General features: G+C 33.1%; 1 protein-coding gene across 4 annotated transcripts in view; it reads left to right on the top strand.

The window, feature by feature from the left end:
• ATF7IP (activating transcription factor 7 interacting protein) overlaps nt 1–23,559 on the top strand; it is a 113,141-nt gene that overhangs the window by 83,690 nt on the left and 5,892 nt on the right. For all 4 annotated transcript variants that reach the window (XM_046659944.1, XM_046659934.1, XM_046659923.1 and 1 more), the window contains exons 7-14: nt 51–124; nt 1,234–1,322; nt 3,655–4,293; nt 8,968–9,032; nt 15,944–16,022; nt 18,088–18,243; nt 19,869–20,051; nt 21,224–21,336. In XM_046659944.1, the coding sequence (XP_046515900.1) occupies nt 51–124; nt 1,234–1,322; nt 3,655–4,293; nt 8,968–9,032; nt 15,944–16,022; nt 18,088–18,243; nt 19,869–20,051; nt 21,224–21,336 (1,398 nt within the window). The remainder of the gene's footprint in view (nt 1–50; nt 125–1,233; nt 1,323–3,654; nt 4,294–8,967; nt 9,033–15,943; nt 16,023–18,087; nt 18,244–19,868; nt 20,052–21,223; nt 21,337–23,559) is intronic.

Genomic DNA, 23,559 nt, shown 5'->3' with positions numbered 1-23,559 from the left:
AAGATTTCTGTGTTTTGAGTTTTATTTTACATTGTATTTTTGTCCCCCAGAATCCACCAAATCCACCTGTCTCACCAGGGAAGTCTGTGGTTGATGTCAACAGCAATAACAGTGTGCCCTACAGGTAAGAATTAGGAACAGTCTCTTTGTCACTTCTTTTTCTTTGTTATCTTATCCTCTTTTTCTGCCATTTTTTTTTGTTTGTTTTTAATTAAATTTACTTAAACTTGAAGAAAAAATAAAAACACTTTACCCATTTCTCCCATCCACCACCTCCTGCCTCTGGCAACTACCAGTCTCTTCTGTGTATCTATGAGCTTGGCCTATTTATTTATTTTTAGATTCCACATTTAAGAGAGATCATATGGTATTTATCTTTTTCTGTCTGACTAATTGCACTTAGCATAATGCCCTTGAGGTCCATCTATGTTGTTGCAAGTGGAAAGATTTCATTCTTTTTTATGAGTGAATAATATTCCATTTATACACACATACCACAGTTTCTTTATGCATTCATACATTGATGGACATTTATGTTGCTTTCATATCTTTGTTATTGTAAAAAGTGCTGCAGTGAACATGGGAGTGCATATATTGTTTTGAATTAGTGTCCTAATTAGTCCTAATCATCTGGTAATTTTATCTTTAATTTTTTAAGGAATCTCTATACTGTTTTTCATAGTGGTTGTAGCAATTTACCTTCTCACCAACAGTGCACAAGAGTTTTAAATAACAAGTCTGTCAAGTTTTTAAATAAGAGGACAAGCTTCTGATTTTTCTTTATTTTCCATAACAATCTTGGAATGTAGTCCTATGTATTTATGTAGAGGTATATGTTTTGTATACTGGACTAAGTATGTTTCCTTCTTTTTTGCTTTGTCATAGTTGTTTATGCATATTGGTTTTGTTAATTATTATAGGCTTTCTTTGGTCATTGCAGGTTTCTTTAACCACTTGTCCTAAGTAATATTCTCTCAAATAATGGAGAAATGCTTTGGTCAGGGGTGATAAAAACTAATGTCTGCAGATATTAAGACCTACATGTGGTTTGCAGGTAGAAGTACTGAGGACATTAGAATGTAGGAGGAAGACTCTTCCCTATGCTCTAGTTTAGTGCTACAATACCCACGCCTAACCACTCTTTTTCCTATAAGCCACTGATTTCTCTATACATAAATCAATGTCCCCTAGAATGGCATATCCATTGACTATTTGTGTATGTATATTTCATAGAAATGTGACCACAGTGAGACAGATGCTGGAGTCCAAAAGAAATGTAAGCGAGAGTGCACCACCATCCTTTCAAACCCCTGTGAATACAGGTAATGTTCTTCAACACCGAAATACATTTTCCCAGGAACTGAAGGCATTGGTTCTCTTTTATTACATGCTTTTGAGGTTCGGAGGGACTAAGAAACTGAGCATATTGGTCTAAAATTGAGTGCTAAGTAAAAAATTTTATTAAAATATCAGGATTACAAATATGCATACAAGTATAGAAATTCAAATCTCCACTATAGTGTTTCTTAAACTTTCTGGTCTCCATATCCCTGTATAAACTTATAAAATGATCAAGAACCCCCAAAAGCTTTTGTTTTTGTGGGTTATATTAATTGATACTTACTGTAGTAAAAATTAAAACAAACATGTTAAATATTTATTCATTCAAAAATATTAAAAAAGCATTATGTAATTCACATAACATGTTTTAATGAAAAACAACTATTTTCCAAGCTTAAAAATTTAATGAAAAAAGTGTTACATTTTTATAAATCCTTTTCATACCTTGCTTAAAAACTTAAGAGGGCCTAAGATAGCTGGATTCTTATATGTATGTATGCATTCAGGCTGTTACAATTTGTTGTTTTGATTTATGCAATTTGAAGCATATGAAGAAAATTCAGCTTCATACAAATTTGTAGTTGGAAAAGGGTTAGCCCTTTTAGAGAATTGTGGATATTTTTCTTTGACACAGTCAACTTGTTGTTTATTAAAGGTTTGTTGTAAAGTGGAATCTGAAACCATACCAATTAACTTTTCAAATTTTTTTATTAAACTCATTCCTCTGTCTTATAGTTGGATATATCTTTTATGAATATCATTCCTAGATCATTTGGAAAATATTCACTGATTTATCTAAATCTTCCAAATTTTGAGACATCTCATTAATTTTTTTAAAGAATCACATTCATTTATTTCACTGTTGAGTCTAAAAGTCTAAAGTTTGGGAAACTGTCATGCTCTCAGTGGCAAATAGTAGCTTTTTCCAAAGTTCTAATTTTTCTTTCTAAAACTTTAATTTTACTATTGCCAATAAACATTGTTGGTTGTTTTCTGTGAAGTGACTGCTTTACTTGGTTTATTTTTAAGAGGAGATTTGCTAACTACCCAAGTATGAACAACCACAGTATGTCTGTAAGTCATTCTTTCAAGTATAGATAGTCTTCCATGAAAAAGGCTGTTAGCTCAGATTACAACTCAAACAATCATAGAAGCTCTTTTTCTTTAGCCAGCCGTTCTACTTTGGTGTGCAGCAGTAATGCTGTATGAGTGTGTACTTCCTGTGTCTTCACACAGCATGTTAAGCCTTATACTGAAGGGTTAAGATTTAATGAAATAGGTCGTTTTTACTACTTCATCATGGACATTCTTACATGGAACTGGTTTTGTTTGGTTGTTTTTCACTGTGAACATGTGGTGGTAAAGAGTGCAGTGACAGTTTGGTACTGCTACCTTGGTTTTTGTACTGCATCAGAAGCTTTACTCACCATTGCCTTTTCCCTGTCCCTACAAATACATACATGGTGAAAAAGTCAAATGTCTTATTGTTGTTAAGAAAATAGTTTTGACATTGCAAACTCCCTGAAAGGGTCTCCATAACCTCCAGGTATCCCCCTGGACCACACTTTGAGACTCGCTACTCTTAGTAACCATGTTCAAATGAGAATAAACACAAGTAGTTGAACCAGAATTACTTTAAGACTCCAGTGATCAGCAGCTTTATTTTCTCTCATCTTTGGCCTTCTTCCTCATTTCTTAATTCATCTCCCATCTTCATTCTGCTATTTTGCATATCATAAAATGTCAATAGAGTATCAAAGAGGCAGCCTCCTCTCACTAGTTCCTCTCCCAGGCAATTCAATAAAACTTGATCCTCAAATTCAAGTTTCACATGGTCCAAATGATAAAATACCATGACAAAGCCTATCTGTTATTCATTAATAGTGATGACTGTTAATGGATTTTTTCTTTGAGTATATATATTACCAGTGTCCTAAGGATTTATAGTGTTTTTAGTGTAGTTTCAAAAATATCTATAAAATTTTACTAAGTTTTCAGTGTTTTTTTATTTGTTTTTCCAGTTGGTTACTCTGAAGTGATTATAGTAATTTTCAGACTCTTATGATACTGAGATAGCTGTTCTCTATATTAATCATTAACCATGTGATAGTCTCATAATGTACCAAAAATAGCTATGAAAATATTTCTACAGATTTAATTCTAAGAATTTCCAGAATTAGATCTGGAAAAAAATTTCATCATGAAAGACGTTACTGTATCTACTGCAATGCATTAAATTTGTATTGTGTCATATTATCCTGCTTATAAATGAAAATAACCATTTAAACTGCAACTTCTTTTTTCTTTCTATAGTATCTTCAACCAATCTTGTCACTCCTCCAGCAGTTGTCACTAGTCAACCCAAATTGCAGACTCCAGTGACTTCGAGTTCTCTGACAGCACCGTCAGTTCTTCCTGCACCTAACACAGCCACAGTAGTTGCTACTACTCAGGTGCCTAGTGGAAATCCCCAACCTACAATCTCTTTACAACCTTTGCCGGTGATTTTGCATGTACCTGTTGCGGTATCCTCCCAGCCTCAGCTCCTACAGAGCCATCCAGGGACTTTAGTGACCAATCAACCATCTGGCAACGTTGAATTCATTTCTGTGCAAAGCCCACCTACAGTGAGTGGTCTTACCAAAAATCCAGTATCTTTGCCGTCCTTGCCAAACCCTACTAAACCAAACAACGTTCCTTCTGTGCCCAGTCCTAGTATTCAAAGGAACTCTCCTGCCAGTGCTGCACCATTAGGAACAACACTTGCTGTACAGGCTGTTCCAACAGCACACTCTATTGTACAAGCCACAAGGACTTCTTTACCCACAGTAGGCCCGTCAGGACTCTATAGTCCATCAAATAATCGAGGTCCTATACAGATGAAAATTCCAATTTCTGCTTTTAGTACTTCATCTTCGGCAGAGCAGACCAGCACTACCACCCCAAGAATTGGTAAGTCACTCTGTAGGTTTAATAATAGAAATGCAAGCATGTTAATGGCCTATAGGTAATTGAACTTGTGTGTGGGTGTGTGTGTGTGGAAGTGGCTAGCATTTTTGAAAGAACAGAGTAAATAGAATATCCTAGAGATTATTTTTAGTAAGTTTTTGGTTTTCAAAGAAATGATGTTGTTAAAATGGGATTTGAAAGAGTTTGAGTGAGAAGTTAGCATTTATAGTTGATCTTTTAGTAATTTTCCTAATCTGGGTGAATTTTTCGTTTAGGCTTTGTAGCAAGCATTATGAATTGCTTTTATAATACATTTGTCAGGAATATCTGAATAGAGCAAATTTATTTTAAAGTATCTAGAGGACATAATATGTGTTTATAAAGGGAAAATAAAAACCAGATATCTTCCCTAACCAGCTGGAAAATGCCTTTGTGCATTCATGACTCACATCTTCCAAATTTGAACACTTTAAAAATTGTCCCTCTCTAATTTACTACAAAATGTTTGCTTCTGGTTTTCTCTTTTGTATATTTTCCCATATGACATATGATTATGTTTGTATATACTTCGAAGTATTACAAAAAGGAGAACTTGATTGTTCTTGTATTTAAAATCTGTAAAACTGTATCTTCCTTGTTCTTAGAAAGTGTGCATTTTGCTTGCACTCTTGAACTTGCTAGTATTCGTTTCTGACTCCACATCTATTCCCACTCCTCTTGAAAAGACAGGCAAGAATGGGTAGACATCAAGTGTATAATGAAATTGCTATAGTATCTGTCTTATTGATATAGTAAGTGACCACGAAATAGAAGAAACAGATTCTAAAGTACAAAATTACTTTTATAAGTGAGATGTACAAGCCTTTGGGTTTTTTTTCCCTAATTTCTTCATGTAGCCATTAGTCATGTACTTGCCCTGTGAGTTTGTTTTCTCATACAAAGTAGTGATGATATTTCACAGAATTGTTGAGAGAGTAAATGAGTGGCAGATCAAATTTAATATTGGACTGCAGCTGAGAGTCACCTCATACAATTAACATCTGGGATATAAGAGTAAATCTGAAATTTTATATAAAAATGCAATTATTAGTAATATTAGTATTTAAAATGTATGTTTGCACAATACAATAACAATATTTTTTAGCATTATCTACTACCGTATTATTCCTTAGACACTCTAATTCATGTTTACAACACTAAAAGATGCTTACTTTTAATTGAGGTTAGATGATTAAGATTTTGGGGGATTAGTTCATTTTTCTCTAATTTATTTTTCTAATCCTCAGTATTTTTTAATATGTCAAGGGGAAGATGATTTATCATGGACATTGTTTTATGTGATTTTGGAGCTTTTCCTCTTTAGAAATATTGAGCCTAAGTTGACATTGTTTTTAATTCATAGTCACAAGGTGAGATATATTCTTAAATATAGCACTTTTCCTGAAAGACCATGGCCTGAAAAGAAAGAAATAACTCAAGAGATTTTGATGAATGTTACGAATTCTAGTACTCTAAATACTTCTACACATATCAAATTATAGTATAATTTCATTACTGTTCTCAAAATTTTTATGAATATTTGTTTACGGAAAGGGTATATTTTCCCCTGTTATCTAGCTAATGTACTTTATTAGTTGTAATGTGTCAGTCTGTTTTGTATTTAATTACTTGATTATTCTTAATTATTTTTGTATATAAAATTAATAGTTTTCACAATCATTATTAAATAGTGCATCATTCTACTTTTCTGATAATATACATTTATACTTACACTTAAAATTTTACATTTTAGCATATTTAACACATTTATATGTACTTTAATATATAAATTATATTAAGGAAATCTTCATTTCAAGCTCTATTTAGAACGCTTTGAAACGCTTACTTTACATTTGAAAGTAAATTATTAGGTATTAACTATAAATGTAAATGACAGGCTTTGTTTGTGTGTTGTTCATAATATTAATTAGATTGAGATCCTATGAGATGATACTTTCTTTGATCATGTATAATTTCAGGAGTGCCATAAATTATGTTAAAGTAGGCATTTAGCTGTTTAGGGTTCCCGAAAACTAACTGAAGCCAGAGAGCAAATTTTGGCTGAATATGAAGGTTGAAGCTAAACTTTAATACCTCCTTAATATGATAAATTAATTAGTTATATAATTACAATTTTTTGTCTTGTGCTTCTGTCGGTATTATTGACTTAATGAGAGCATATGCTAACTAGATCACTTGTATTTATATATATTTTATTATAGTTCATATATCCCTTTTAGTAAGTCATTCTTTTCTGTCTGTTGTAAAGTAGAAATCATCCTAGAGACTACTTGGAAATTTAGGGCTTAAATTATAGCTAATTTCATTCATTCGTGAAATATTGAAGGCATGTATTGTTCTAAAATCCTGCAGACACAGAAATGTATAAGATAGTCGCATTCTCACCAAGCTCACAATCAAATAGGGATCTGGGCTGTTAAATGAGTAATTCATTATAATGTGATAAGTATTAAGAAATGCAGGTTTCTGTGAGAGGATATGGGAGATCTGGAAAGGTAAGAGATAATGAATGGGAAGACGTGGGAAGTAAGGTTAAAGGATTTTTGCAGAGGAGTGTGACATTTATGAACACTGGCTACAGGGAGGGGAATGGTTTGGAGGGGATAAAAATGGAGTTAGGGAGACCAGTTAGGAGGCCCTTGTAGTGATTTAGATGAGAAGTGGTGTGAAAACGGTTTACAAGTTTTGCATTCCATTTTTTTCCGTACAACAGTTGTCCAGCACCTACTAAGGGACACTAATTGGCACTCCTGTAAAACGCTTTGTTGACTCTGGTAAAAATGCAGTGTTGGTTAAAAGTGACCGTATCTATTAAGAATAACAAGATAGAGATGTTTCCCAAATGATAGAAAGATTCCAAGGTACGATTTCTTATTTCACACCCTGATTAGTTTTATTGATACATAGATTGATTTATAACTTTTTACTTTCAGAAGTCATCTAAAGTAGATATTATAGTAAAAGAAAACAAGAAGGATGCAGTGAAACTGTAAAATGTTACATTAAGAACCAAGAAAAAGGTCTGTAATAAAGGGGCAGGGGATATTACTTGAAAATCTAGATTAAGGAATATTATTACAGTTCTGTGAATAATTGACTCCTAGCTCTGAGACAGTTAGGTCAAAGAGTGAGTCATACTGGATAACAAAACTCTCATAGTTATTTTAAAAATAAATATATATTTCTGTGTGTGAATATGTATGTATATAAACTTTTATTAAGCAGTCTGTCTTTCCTAAATCTTGAGGAATTTTTTGTATGAGAATATGTAAACAAAAGAAAAATGAAGCTCCCTCATCTACTTTTCATCTGAAGTTACCTTTTATTTTCATTTGAAAATGAAAATGAGTTTCAAATCCAAGTGAATATATTCTAGCGTGGTATATAAACAACTTTGGTAGTGAATCGCTGAGGTTTTGGTAATGTCATCAGTGTATTTTAATACTCTGCAGTGTAGGATCAGTAACCTAGAATTAGTTTTTTGTTAGGTAGTATTTCGGGAACTTCACAGTCCAAAACAGATGCTGATTCATTATAAGTGAAGTAATTTTAAGATCTTTTTAAAAAACTAAATAATATCTTACTGTATTCTTCCTACAGAAAGAACTAAGATAATTCAGATAGGGAGAAATTGTAGGGAAAAATTGTAAGGGCCTCCTTTTTACTTTGCTAGCCTGGAAAAACCAATTTTAAACAGTTGATGTTTACCCTGATTTTTTTGATGTACAGGTTTATATGTGTATATATGGAAATATATTGTTCTATCTCCTGTTTTTATTTATTTATTTTTAAAATAAATGATTTACACAGTATGTGTTCTGAAGATTTGCAAATGAAAGGAATGCCATATTTTGACCAAGAGGGTTTTTATGTACAGAAAGCAAGGATGGGCTATTTCAGTATTAGAAAACTCCTGTTAACGTAATTCGCTGCATTTCCAAAGAGGAAAGGCTAAATAATTACCTTAGTAGATGCTAAAGATATCTGATAAAATTTAATACCTTCTCTTTAGAAACTGAGGCAGAAAAACATAGTTGGTTTATTTTCTCTGCTGTTCCGGAAGTGGCTCTCATATGTATGTCTGTACAGTGTGTGTGTGTGTGTGTACCACAAACAATACAATTTAATTGAAAAATGAATAAAAAAAGAAAAATCATCTGTGATTGAACCACGGAGGCTATGCCTGTGTATTTTCTTGGAATCACTGTGTTTGTAACTATTTTTCTAAGGACTTTCTTATATTTTTTGCTATGGCATTGTTTTTTTCTCCAAAGGTGTATAGTATGGAAGAATTATATATTTTTTAACCATTCACTCATGTTAGAACATTTAAGTTATGCACATCTTAAATTGTTCCCTGAGATATTCCTTAGGATAGAGTTAAAGTTTCTGGGTCAATGGGTCTGTCAAGTTTTTTGATCCCTATTGTGAATTCATCCTTCTGAAAGATGTTGTAACAGTGATCTGTGAAAGACTCCATTTACGTACGTGACATGTTGACAGACAAAAAAATAACTGGAGAAAATTATATGAATTATTGTATATAAAGCAACACAACCTTTCATATTTTGTAGGTGCTTTTAAAAATGACTCCGACTTTTTTTTTTGACTCCTCAGAAAACCAGACAAACAAAACAATAGATGCTTCTGTTAATAAGAAAGCAGCTGATAGCACATCACAGGTAAGATTTTTCCTTCTATTTCAAAGTAAAATTCTAATTATAGTCCACAGGAGAATGGTTTTCCGTCAGTATTCTTTGAGACAATGAAAATTATTCTATTTTTTACAACTGTCCAAAGATTTTCAAAGAGCTTCTCTGTAATGTTTGACAAGAATTGGATTTCTTTGCTTTGTAATTCTCTCAGAGATAATATTAGTTTATTATATTAACTAGGTACTTAGGTTATATAATTGATGGTCTGGTTATTTGCCTTCACATGGTTTAAAGATTCAGTCTGCACAAGTAGCTTCTCTCTGGCCCATCCTTTTAAGATGGTCTCTCTGTCTTACCCTCTACACCTCAACACATATAGAAAGGCACCATTTTAGCTTCTTCAAAGCTGATTAGAAATAGCTGTTTGGAAAGAAAATCTTAGTCTTTCTGATAGCATATTAGCACTTTGCCAGTCTTGCTACTTTTTCATGTTAAATCTTAATCCCCCAGGAATGGGGTAACTACTTTTTTCCTGTGTTAACAATATTGTTCCTCCTTCTTTCACTACGTAGCTTTAGAGGGAATAGATGTGTAGGGAAGTCATTAGGTTTTTGACAGTTTTATTGTATTTTCTTCCCTTCCTCTTAATCATTTCAAGAAACTCATATATTTTTCTAAAAAACCAAAAAGAAGTCTTGAATAAGCCAGGCACAAATAAATGACATAAATTTTAAAACAAAAGCATAATGATGTTTAATTATGTCTGTTTTCCTTTAAAATGGATTTTTGACCAAAGCTAGATATACAACATGGTTTATAGATCAAATTAAAGCTATTAGAAATATTTTTAGTTCTGTCAAATTATAGCAGTCTTTCTGTATGGTATTAAAGGTCAAATTTGTGATTGTTTCTGAGAATGTCTTGTGGATTATAGCTACATTTTTAATTAAAAGTAATGAGATACTTTACTTTCTGAAAGATGTGGTACAGAAAATGTTGATATATTCAGTGGTTTTTGTCTGACATTTATAGGAAGTCTAGCTTTATTTTGTAAAGTCAACCTAAAACTAAACAAAGAATTTACAGACATCTTTATTTCTCTCAGTGATTTTTTTTTTGGTTTGGACAAGCTAAGTAACATTTACAGGACAGAAAATGGACATTGTAATGACTTGTTTAATCATCTTATTAATGGAGAAAGAACGATAAAAATGGTGATAGAGTTATGGTGTCTAATATGGTAGACACTAGTCATGAGTAGCTATTCAAATTAAAATTAAACTTTACTTCCTCTGCCACAGTAGCCCCATTTCAAAGCTCAATAGCCACATATGGCTAATGACTACCATATTGGAAAAGACAGGTTTTGTCATTGTAAAAGGTTATATTGGATTGCTGAAATGAAATGTATATAATATCATAAACATTTAAGTGAAATTAAAATTGATATAAAAGTTGCTCTACTTTTAAAATTCAGGAAAAATTAAAAAATAAAGTAATATAAATCCCAGTTACACCCAACTGCTTATTATATTCTAGAAAATCTGAAATATCATGTATTACTCCATACTTCATGAGTTTGAGAATCCAGAATATTTTACTTTGCATTGTATTATGTAACTGACATATTTGATGAAACAGCTTATACCAGTCAATCCAAAAGTCAGCTGAATCAGTAACTGCATCAGACAGCAAGAGACAGTACAACCAAATATTAAGCTCTCAATGGATATTTTATTTGGCGTAGAGGAGGAGGAATTCGATACCGTCTTATGAAAAACATACAAGCAGTTTGACTAGGCAGCCAAGCTGTGCAAGTAATGCCTTGTCAAAAATAGCAGAGTTTCAGCTTTGAATGAGTACTACTTATGAATGTAATAAATGTAATATGCACATTTTATTATATAATGAAAAACCATCATGGAGGTATACAAGTGCTGCCAGTTATAAATCCTTGCTTTGCTGGTTTGACTTTTCTGGTACAAATATAATTTTTGTCATTGTGCTGAGTATCTTCACTAATGTAACACTATTGGTCTTTGGAAGATATATTAAGAAATTACATGTTGGCTTTTTATTAAATATGCCACTTAATAGCAACTAGAAAGTAATGTACACCAAGTAGACTGTGATGTTTTAGAATGTCGCTTTCTAAGTACACATGGCTAACTTCTTTTTTCTGTGCCAAATCTTAGTTGTGCTTCTGAGCACTTTAAAGCTAGTATAGATTAGGAGGAATCTGAGTGGCTGGTATGGAAATGATTATTGTTCAGTCATACCTAATTAGGAAATAATTAAATATGTAAAATGGTCTTTTTTTTGTAGTCCTTGAATGAAGATTTCTCTAATATCCCCCAAATAAGAATTTATTAACATATTTTGTAAAATGAATTATTACTACATATTTTATTCATATATCTCATTTCACATATACCTTACTAATATATTTCATATATTGAAAAGTAAACTTATTATTTAAATTATTAGCATACATTGTCATACTTTCTGCTGCCGTTTGTAGTTATATTGCTGTTTTGAGGGATTCAGGCTTACCCTCAAGTTTGCTGATTTGCTTGAAGGACTTAGAAGACCCATATCAGGTTGTACTCTTGGTTATGGTTTACATAGCAAAAAGGTAGAGAGCAAAAACAACAGGAAAAATATATGCACCAAGTGGGGTTCAGAGAGGTCAGGCACAGGCTTCTAAATCCTCCCCTGTCCAGCATTGCATGAGATGTGCTTTCTCTCTGTTACTAACTGCAGGGACATGCCCTGAGAATCTCTGCCCAGAGAAACCTGATTGAGTCTCAGAGTCTGAGGTATTTTAGAGGGCTGGTCATATAGGCATGTCTTTGTATGTTACCAGTCATGGCAGCCACAACTCAGGACCCCAACGGTGAAATCAGGTGTACACCATCAATCTTAATGTTTGTGCGAATCAATCCTGACAAGTCAGTATGACACTGTCCATTATTCAAGGTGGACCTAAGAAAATTACAAATCATTTACGTAAACTTTCCAAGGGCCGCATTCCTAGTAGCTAGCCAAGCTTCAGTTATAGTTCCCAGTTCCCTGGGAGAGATGTTCAGGGAGTGAACAACCAGGTCTTCTGTCTTAACTTTCTTCGCAATTGTTGAATTGCTCTACTGTAGCCTTTCAAATATGTTCTTGTTATTTGTTTCATTAAAAAAAAAAATCTCTACAAAGCCAACATCTTTGCTCTCTTGAAATTTCCTTAGTGTTCACTTAATGGGAGTTATTGTTGGAGAATAACACATGATTAGATAACTTTTTAATAAAATAGGTTCTTAGTACAGGCATACATCATTTAACGATGATGATACGTTCTAAGAAATGCATTGTTAGGCGTTTATGTTGTTGGGCAATTTTGTCGTTGTGTGAGCATCATAGAGTGTACTTACACAAAGCTGGTGGTATAGCCTACTATACACCTAGGCTGTATGGTACTAATCTTATGGGACCTCTGTCATATATTGCAGTCTGTCCTTAACTAAAACATTCTTTTGTGGTGCATGACTAGATTAAAACCTATTTGACCCAACTAAGTTTTGTGGGGTTTTTTTTGATAGTTTCAAGTTGAGAACTTCAGTAATACATGTAATTACAGATACAAATGTGTGATGTCTCTGATTAGATACGGATTCTTAGAAATGGTGTCAGAAAAAATGTAAAGATACATAGATAGGTATATGTGTCTGTTTATAAATCTATACCTGTTGGCATAGAAATAATAAACTCTAGAGTCAGACAACCAGGCTCCTGTCACTTAATAGTGGGTAACCTTTGGGCAAGTTATTTAACACCTCGGACTCGTATAATATGTAGCTAATGCTGGTACTCACCTCATAGGATTATTATAAAGATTAAATTTGCTAATGAATGTAAAACAATTAGCACAGAGCCTAATAGGAGTAATGCTGGCTATCATGATTGTCTTATGATTATCTTATAATTGCTATTAATGCCTATTTAAGTAATTACCAATTCTATTTTTAAAGAAGAAAATACAGCCAGGAAACTATGTGTAGTATATGATAATAGATGAATTGTATCAGTCAGGTTATGATCCAGAAAAATATAATTCAGTAGATTATGTCATTGATTGTAAACCATTTTGTCCTATTATAGATTATACATTATAGAAAAATATGCACTTCTATAATAGAACATCAAAAGCTATGAAGGGAAAACAACAAAATTAATGGGAGAAATAGACAAATTGACCCTTTTATCGTTATTAAGTTTCCTTCTTTGTATCTCATCTAATATTAACATGGTCATAGCAGCTTTTTTATGCTTACTTTTTTCAGTCTGTTTGCATCTTTGTATTTAAAGTGAGTATCTAGGAGGAAAAAATAGTTATTTCTTGATTTCTTGATGTGTTATCCCATCTGACAATCCCCACATTTTGATAGGAAATTTGAGTCCATTTACAGTTAGTATAATTATTAATATGATTGGGTTTAGGTCTGATGTTTTGTGATTTTAAAAACTTGTTTCATCTCTGTTTTTTGTTTGTGTGCTTTTTTCCTGTTTTGTGCCAACCTTTTTCTTTTTTTCTTTCTTTTTAAGTATTCTATCTTAATTCTTCTGTTGCCTTTCTAGCTATATGTGTATTGACTTATTTTTTTTAAGGTTTTTTCTAGGTTTTACAATATGTATCTAAATTTTAAAGTTATTTCTCATTATTCTTAGAGTTAATATTTAATTACTTAGATAAGTTATGGGAACCTTGGCACTGTATATTTATATTTACCCCCTACTGCTTTTGATTTTCATGTATATTACATTCTTGTTTTCTTATGCATTATGGTTTTATTTTCACATATATTGCATTCTGTATTGCATCTACATATGCTGCAAATCTATAAATACATTGTTTTTAACTTTTATCTTAGAGTATCATATATCTTTTAAGGAAATTAAGGAAAGCTATATTGTCTTTAATATTTATCCTCATATTTACTTACTTGGTTCTCTTTATTCTTTTCTATAAATCTGAATTGGCATTTCCTTTCAAACTAAAGAATTTTCTTAAGATTTTTTTACAGTGTAGATGTGTTTGTGATGAGTTCTTGTTTTTTGTATATCTAAAAATGTACTTTTTTGTGTTCAACCTTCTTTTTCTGAGGAGAGCTTTATTGTATACAGAGTTCTTAGTTTATAGATTTTGAAAAAATTATCAGCCCTTTGAGTATATTGTTTGAGTCTTCTTAATTCCATAGTTTCTGATCAATACTCAGCAATAACTCTTTGCTCCTCTTGGAGCAAACCTCTTGGATTTGCAAATTAATGTTTTTTATCAAATTTGGGAAGGTTTTGGCCATTGTCTCTTCAAATAATTTTTTCAACCCCATTCTTTCTTTCCTTTCTTTTAGAGTTTTACTGAACTGCTTCTTTTTATATTATACAGGTCTCAGGTTCTTTTCATGTTTTCTTGTGTTTTTCTTTCTGTAAAATTTCTACTGATCTAGGATCAATTTCCCTGAGTCTTTTCTGCCATCTACAATCTGCTCTTGAATCTCCCTGGCTAATTTTTATTTAGCAATCGTACTGTCAGCCCTAAAATTTCTATTCTTTTTCAGTTTCTACTTCTGAGATTTCCTATTTGCACATTCATTATTATCATGCTTTCCTTTAATTCTTTAAACATATTTTTAACTGCTGCTTTGAAGTCTTTGCTGAATTAAACATCTGGCTCTGCTTGGAGTCATTTTCTATTGAGTATCTTTTGTCTTTAGTTGACTCCTAGTTTATTGGTCTTTGTATATTTTTCTAGTAATTTTTGATAAATTTAAATTTAGCAAACTTTGAAAAGTGGACCTTATAGATATATTGTAATGAGTGGATTCTGTTTCATTCTTCAAGGATTTGTTAGGACTTTTACTTTGAATTTTATATATTTGTGGTGTTTGTTAACAGGTCAGTTTCTATGAAGTCATTGTCATATAAAGGTTTATAATTGTAAGATTTAGAATTACATCATTATCTTTGGATTAGGCCTGAATTTTCTGACATCAAGGAATTACTTTCTTTAATTTCACAAAATCTGAGTTTCGCAGAAGAAAACCTTAATCATTGGAGTTAATCTCTTATATCATAAAGTAATTATGATTAGCATTTATTAAGCAGTTGCCATGTGTCATGCTGGGTGTTAAGCTCTTTATATACAGATTTGGATTAATCCTTGTAACAGACTGCATATTCAGATTTTGGAAATTGAGGAAATTACCTTTCAACATAAATTCACATAACTAATAAGTGCTGGAACTAAAAGTCTTTTTGTCTCAAAGATCTTGGTTCTTTAGGTCTGTGTTGTACTTCTTTCCTTTTTTGTTGCTATTATATAGTTAAAAAATTTTTTTTTAAATTACATTTCTAATGATTTTGGACAATGGGTTAACTTGGTCAAATTGGGTATTAGTTAACATTACTGTATACCATATCCTATCCTATCATACCATTCTTTTGGGGGAAAAAATAGATTAAGTTATTTTATATAACCTAATTCTAGCTTTAAAGTTGCCTTTAGTGTTTTTCCAAATTAATATTGACAATTTAGTGTAGGATTGGTCAACATTTTAAATGTTGGAAAATGAATGATGTTTCTCTTTAATCATTTATCACTTAAAGCACTTAACTTCAATATCTCTATGCAATTGACAGCTTAATTTTTTAAAAAATACTACTAAAATTTCTTGTGAAAATATTTTAAAATTATTTTTGCATCATGGTAGATATTTAGCTGCTGAGAATCCTGGGGTCATTTATCTGACAAACTGTCTTTCTTTAGGGAAAGCCATTTAGAGGTCCAGATTGAACCAGGCTGCTCATTATCTTTGTTTCCCCTCAGTATTTCATTTTCCTTTATATCTGCCAGAGTTTCCTTTGCAAAATGCACAAGTTTTGTTTTTCAGAGTGGAAAAGCCGCAGGCAGTGATTCAGGTGGTGTCATTGATCTCACAATGGATGATGAGGAGAGTGGAGCTTCACAAGGTACTTAAATATAAGTAATTGTACTAAAGAATGCTTTGATACCATTTTTTCCTCTGAATCTAGTATAATATTTATTCAATGAAGACAGATCTCTACAGCATTACACTTGGTGTATTTGTATCCCTTTTAGTATGGGAATTTTTTAGATTAGAGTTAAAAAATAGAAATCAAATCTTGAATGAAGATGAACAAGGCATAAAGGAAAACAGAACAGTTAGAATATTTAACTTATGGAGCACCTCTTATTTTGTATCAGTTATTTCACTTGATCCTTGCAATAGCTCTATAATGCCCATTTTAAAGTAGAGGATAAATTCAGAGAGTAGGAGTCACTAAGGGATCTGGGAATCAAATTAAATGCCCTTTCTCTGTGTGTGTGTGTGTGTGTGTGTGTGTGTGTGTGTGTGTACTTTAATGTAGATAGTTTTAAGTATGTATACACTTAATTTTGGTTATTTGAAATAATTTCCTTTATTTAGTGTTATATAAATACAAATGAATGTAATGTTAAAAAGCATGCAAACCCAATATCCTCAATATTATTCTGAGTTAGAATATTTAGAAACTATATTGGATAGATATTAGCCAATTTTCCCAGTTGTTCTTCTGCAGTGTTAATAGGTGTTCTATGAATAAAAAGTTCACTGTTAAATATGCTTGGGAAATGCTGAATTAAACAAAATTAGGAGTTTTTTTTTTTTTTAGTACAGACTTCTCTGAGCCTTTATTATGCTAATTTATAATGTAATTCTTCAAGAATGATTCAAGATACAAAGTATTTCTCAAACTTACTTGCACAAAATAACTGTTCGCAGATATATCTGTAAAACTCTGTGTGATAATTATATAATGCATGTGGAAAATCTAGTAGGGTCAGATGATAAGTTTATTGTCTTAAAGACGTTAAACTTTTTAAAAACCTAAAGATTTAAAAATTGTATTTTAGGAAATAAGATCGTTCAATTGGTTTTAGGTATACAATTGATTATGTGACAGTAAATCAGCTTTTTTGTATAAAACGCATGTAAAATTAGAAGATTTATGCCATCATTTGTCAGAGTTGAATTCATACTAGTATGGTTATTCTTAAAAAGTTTCAAATCATCTCTCTTGCTTTTACTGTTTTTTAATACATGAGTCTAAATATAATGAACGTCTAGAGGACAAAAATACAGGTTTATTTTTCAGAGGACACAGGCAGGCTGATTCTGAATAAAAAAGTAAGTAAGCGAAGTTTGTCATCGGAACTCTTGCCCTTTTCCTTTCTAACATTCTTACCTCGTGGGATCTCTTTCTATTGTCCCACCTGAGTGTACCTTCAATTCTCCCATTCTAGAGTGAGTTCTTCTCCATCAGCACCCAATTAAAGTGACAGTTGCTAAAGCCTTAAATTTTGTTTACATTTTAATGAGGAATTCCATAGGATAGAAATCAGTGGGGATCGTTTTGGTCAGAGAAGGTCTTTTGGCTTACACTTTTTGTATTATGCTATGTAGGGGTTACCTATTTTTAAGGGCTTTTTCTGAGTTGCAAACATTTATTTCATAGGCTGTTGGAGAACTTTGTTGAGATCAGACACTCTGTGTATTTTATTTTAAAAGACTGGATAGTGTAGATAAGCAACCATCTGTGTTATCAAACAAAAGAACCTAAACAACAGTAGATTAATTGGAATACAAGATCACTGGTGAAAACCTCATCAGTTTATAGTTATTTATTTAGGAGAATGGCCTTGATATAGATATGTAGTAATGTAGGAAATGAAAGTATTCTGATTGACATGATATTGTATTGAGTTCACAAGGAGAATTCTTTCAAAACAAACAAAATGAAAAGCTGTGTTTCTGTAAATGGGAATTAGAATATGTGAGAAATAAGCAGTGAATTATTTAAGGTCTGACTTGGTTTTCAAATTGGCAAAAGTACACATAATTAAAATAGAAAGAAATTACTCTCTTAGCAGTGAATGTGACTGAGTGACAAAGTAAAATTCAGAGATGAAGGAAAAACCCATATTTCTAGTTTTCTTATATCAATAATCATAATGTCACTTTTAATTAAACAGACCCTAAAAAGCTAAATCACACTCCTGTATCAACCATGGGATCTTCTCAGCCTGTATCTCGACCGTTGCAACCCATCCAGCCAGCACCACCTCTTCAGCCATCTGGGGTGCCAACAAGTGGACCATCTCAGACAACCATACATTTACTACCTACAGGTAAACTTGCTGAATTATTGAGCTGAAGCTTTAGTGTTGCCTACAGTGAAATGTGACTATGAAATTGAGAGGAAAAAGTAGACAGAAAATTAAAAATAATTGTCATTGTTATTTAGGAGACAGTATGTCTTTTTGAATGCAATATAACTTAGTTTTGCTGACCCTCTTAAGTGGCAGCATTGATACAAAATGATTATAAAGAAGACAAATGATATATCTCTTTGTCATCTGCCACTGTAAAGAGCAAGAATGAATATATTTTCTCTGGGAGGGATGGATGAAATGATTCATTCTGATTATAACCAAGAAGTTATAATTGACTAATCAAACAGGAATTTTTAAATGATTCTTAATTTGAATTAGTTTTAACTGGTCTAACACTACCATCAGGAAATATGCACTAATATTTTACATGCTACCCCTCAAGAAGCTGTAAATTAGACATTTTTAAGTTGTAGCCTGTATTTCCTAAACTGTTTGGAAGCCAATCAGGATGATTTGTCTTCTTCATAAAATAGGCCACTACTTACAGATTTGTCTGCAAAATTCTTATATAAGTGCTCTTCTCATTAAGGAAAACATTGAGTTCCCGTGAAATTTTATCCAGTGAAATTAAAATGACAGTCACTTAAGTTAGGTAATTTAGAAGAAAATATCATTATGCAGACCCATTTGCAGTATAGATAATAAAATGGGTAATAAAGAGATGAAGAGATAAGTATTCCTCCTTGTATAGTTCCCCTTTCTAAAGGTTCACACCAAAAGTTAGAATATGTAAACACTAAGGAGTCTTTAGTAAAGAACCTTTTTATCTTTGTTATAGCCGGTGTTTACCCCTAAATTTATGTTATTATAGAACCCATTTTTCCATATGAAAGTAGATTTATTATTGTTTTTTATTCCATGGTCAATATGTAGTCATTTGTAAAATGTGATTCTAATTCAGAGTTATTAACAAGTTGTTAACTCTTAAAATCATTATTGTAGTTCCATGCTGTTAGTGAACATTTAGGACTCAATTTTTGATAAATATATACTAACATCATTCAAGGCATTAGTGATCTCTGGAACATAGACTAAGAGGAATGCCAGAAAAGAAAGACGTCTGCATCTTAATGGATTTTTTATTGTTTTGAATAAGAGATGGTTTGGTTCACCTGAAGAAATAGTCGACTGCGATAGCCAGCCAGTTTCTTGAACTGTGGGAAGGCAGAGTTACTCTTTTGGATTTATACCCGTTGGTAGAAGCCCTGGAGGGCCTAAAATTTCACTCTGCTAAGAAGAGTTTAACATTGAGGAGGAAAAATTTAGTCTTTTCAGTCATCTGTAAGATCACACTGTGAAGTCTAAATCCTTGCTTTATCTTTGCATGCTTATTATCTAATCAAAGTAAAGAGCGGGAAGGCATTGGACCTGGTTGAGGTGCTCTTTTCTTCTGAAGTGCGGATTGTAATATTATTAATTTTGATTGGGCCTATCATTCTTATCTTTCAGGATTACAAGAGGAGAACTGTTGTCTCTGTTTCTCTCTTTATCATAGTTAGATTTTGTGCAAAGTTAATTACCACTTAATATTGTTAAATAGAATTTACTGCATTCTTATATATTTTTCTGCTTTTCGTTAGCTCCAACCACCGTGAATGTAACACATCGTCCAGTAACTCAGGTGACCACAAGACTCCCTGTACCAAGAGCTCCTGCAAACCACCAAGTGGTTTATACAACTCTCCCAGCACCACCAGCTCAGGCTCCCCTGCGGGGAACTGTTATGCAGGCTCCTGCTGTTCGGCAGGTCAATCCCCAAAATAGTAAGAGCCTCTTTTCTTGTATATGGTTCCAAGTTACATGTAGTTCTTCAGCATTTAGTTGGAGTGGCTTATTATTTAAGAAGTAAAGCTTTATCAATATCCTATAAGCCTACTATATGCCTATGCCTACCCTTAATTGCATCCCTACCACTTTCTATCAGAGGTAACCATCGTTCTTACATTCTGCTTTTCTGTATGGTTTTGCCATCTATATAAGTATCACTAAAAATGTTTATTTTTGCAGAATTTAATAGCAAAGGCAAATCTAGCTGTTTAAAGAACTACAATAATGCCATTATTAGGTGATGGTTTCTAGGAAGAGTCTCTCGTTCACAGTCTTGTTTCAACTTTCCCAAGTTTATAAGAGCTTTCCTTGGGGCAATCAGTCAACACGGTGATGAATGAGTTCTGGGAAACTGGGCTCACAACAGTCAGTGTACCTGGCAGAACTGTACTATGGGCCAGGTATTGAATCTATGGCGGGAATACGGTTGGGGCAGTAGATGGTTCTAAATTTTCTGCTTCTGTTGCCCTGATGTGTGTCAAAACAGTTTTCTGTTGGGTGACGTGAGTATCTTCAGCTGATCACCAGGGCATAGAGAGAAAGAGAGGAACCTCGTTAACACGAGGCGAGGATAACTTAGTTGAGATTTCTCTCCTAGTTAAAAAGATGAGACAGCGGAGATATTTGTGAAGACAGCTTCACTTTGTCTGTCTTTTTAGTCACCCTGCTCCACTCTGGCCTGTTTGCTTTCTACATGTGAAGGCCTATTAGCCTTCTACCACCAGTGTTTCACTCTTCTAGGATGTTTGCTCATAGTCCCCTTGGAAGGGATTCCATTTCTTTCTCACTGGTGCTGGATCTCCTGTTCCTTGTATCTCATGTTTTTGTCCTCGTTCTTGATAGAGAACTCTTATATTGGTGGCATATATCCCTTAGTTGCTATATGAGAAAGAGTTCATGGAGGTAGGATTTTTTTGGTTGCTTGCATATATGAAAATTTCTTTATCCTCATGCTTGAATGATATTTTGGCTGAGTGTAGACTTCTAGCTTAGAAATATTTTTCCTTTGAATTTTAAAAATATCACTTTATTGACTTCAAGTGCTTAATTAGTGTTCCACCAAATTTCGAATAGAATTCTGATTTTATCTGTTACCTTTCTTTTGTAGGTGTCACGGTTCGAGTGCCTCAAGCAACTACTTATGTTGTAAACAATGGGCTCACCCTGGGATCAACAGGACCTCAGCTCACAGTGCATCACCGCCCACCACAAGTGCATCCTGTAAGTGCTGAGACCTGGCTTTACAAAATTCTCAACGGTAAAGCTGTCAAATATTAGTGTAGTCAGCAATTTTTCTTTAAACTGGTTATATCGAACGGAAATGATAGATCCTCTGTTTTTCCAGCAGAAGTTTAAGAAAATAGATCTTAGCACTATGAACAAATGTTCCTCGGGATGATGGTCATCGAGGAACATGGCGTTTTCTTTTGGTGGTATACGGTGTACAAAAAGTCCACAGCTGAGCCATGAGAAGTGAAAAAAATGTTTCTAACTTATGGCTAAAAGAGTATTTTTGAGTATTAAAAAGAGTATTTTTAAAAAGTATTTTTTCATATTCTAACTTTATTCTTTTTCTCAAAGCCTTATATCAGTTCTAACTGTTACATTGCTATCACTTTATTGTTTTTAATAATCCAGTGGTATCAGGAATTCATTTTTGAGCTGTAACAGCAAAAAACAAAGATTTTCCCTTAGACTTAGTCTCCAAAACAGTCACATTATCCTGTGACATGATTATAACAGTGTTTGGTATGGTATACCATGTAAATGGAAATGCTGGCTCTATGAAGCTGATATCACTTTTTACCAAGCAAAGCATCCTTTTCTTTTTTTTAATTAATTAATTGATTTTTATTTTTTGATATTTATTTATTTTTTTGAGGAAGATTAGCCCTGAGCTAACATCTTCTGCCAATCCTCCTGTTTTTTCGCTGAGGAAGACTGGCCCTGAGCGAACATCTGTGCCCATCTTCCTCTACTTTATATGTGGGATGCCTGTCACAGCATGGCCTGACAAGTGGTGCCTAGATCTGCACTTGGGATCCTAACTGGTGAACCCCAGGCCACCGAAGTGAAACGTGCGAACTTAACTGCTGTGCCACCAGGCTGGCCCCCAAAGCATCCTTTTTTCAGTACTCAGTAATGGCTAGCATTTATGAGCATTTCCTAATGTGCCAGGCACTGTCAGTACGCTCGGTCCTCACATAGGAATCCTTTAGGACTCTTGCTCTCCTTTTTTTATCCTTTATTATAGATACGCTAGCTAATGTACAGAGAGGTTGAGTAACAAGCCCACAGTCGTACTTCATAAAAACCCATGCATTCCAGCTCTAGAGCCAGTGCTCTTAACAGCTATTTTTTTTTTATTGTTCCACTACAATGAAAACATTACTATTAATGGAGTACTTATTATATACCAAGTACTCTATTAAGTACTTTACATGTATTTTTTTATTTAATCCTTAAAACCCTGTGAGGATTATTGTTCTCCTTTTGGTGGAAAGAGGATACAGTGTCGCAAAGATCTTATGTGGTTACTTGGTGTCGTTACCCAAAGTAGTGTCAGAGCCATAGCTGTTTTCAAACTTAGCTGTCTGATCCCAGCACCTCCAGAGTCATTTCACAGTGCTTCAGATCTGGCCCTATTAGGGTATGTGGCAAATACACCATTACTGTTACTTGCGTCTATAAATAATTTCTTTCATTCCATAGTCTTTCAAAAAATACATAGCAAAAATCTTTTATACCATAGTTTTACAAATTTGTGCCCATCAGACCTTTTTTTTAAAAAACAGGATTCCATGTGTATTGTCTTAGAATAAACTGTCTCTCAGAGGAGAAACTTATTTTACTGTAATTTTTTAAATGTTTTTAAATGGGAATTTTCAAATATATATAGAAGTAGAGAAATGAGTATCATGATTCTCACATACCCATCACTCGTCTTGAACAGTGGTCAGCACTGGGCCAGTCTTAGTTCATCTGCAGCGCTACAACCCATGTCTACACTGGATTATTTTGAAGCAAATCCCTGATATCATATTATTTTATCTGTAAAATTTCACTGAAAACCTCCATTGCAAAGGCAAAAGGAAAACAAAGCAACAACTCAATTGACTTAACTGGTTTAGGGATATGAGCAGATTCAGAATCCTAGAACTTTAAGAATTAGGAGAGATATTACAGGCCATTTAAGCTATTGTCAAACTCCTAAAATCCCTGTGCTCTTTCCAGTCAAGTTCATGGCTTCAGGCCTCTTCTCTTAGATCTTGCTGGCTATATGTTTATTTAATGTTATTTACTTAAGTGATTGTCATTTTAGGAAAAAAGATCAGTTGAGGGAGGAAATAGCAGCAGCATGGCCAGTGTTCAGATCAGCTCTACTTCTCTAGCTTTCAATGTTATATATATATTTAAATTTGACGTTTTTCCCCTCTAACTTTC

The sequence above is a fragment of the Equus quagga genome, chromosome 1, assembly GCF_021613505.1.
Source record: "Equus quagga isolate Etosha38 chromosome 1, UCLA_HA_Equagga_1.0, whole genome shotgun sequence".
Lineage (NCBI taxonomy): Eukaryota > Metazoa > Chordata > Mammalia > Perissodactyla > Equidae > Equus > Equus quagga.
This window is presented reverse-complemented; position numbering and strand designations above follow the sequence as displayed.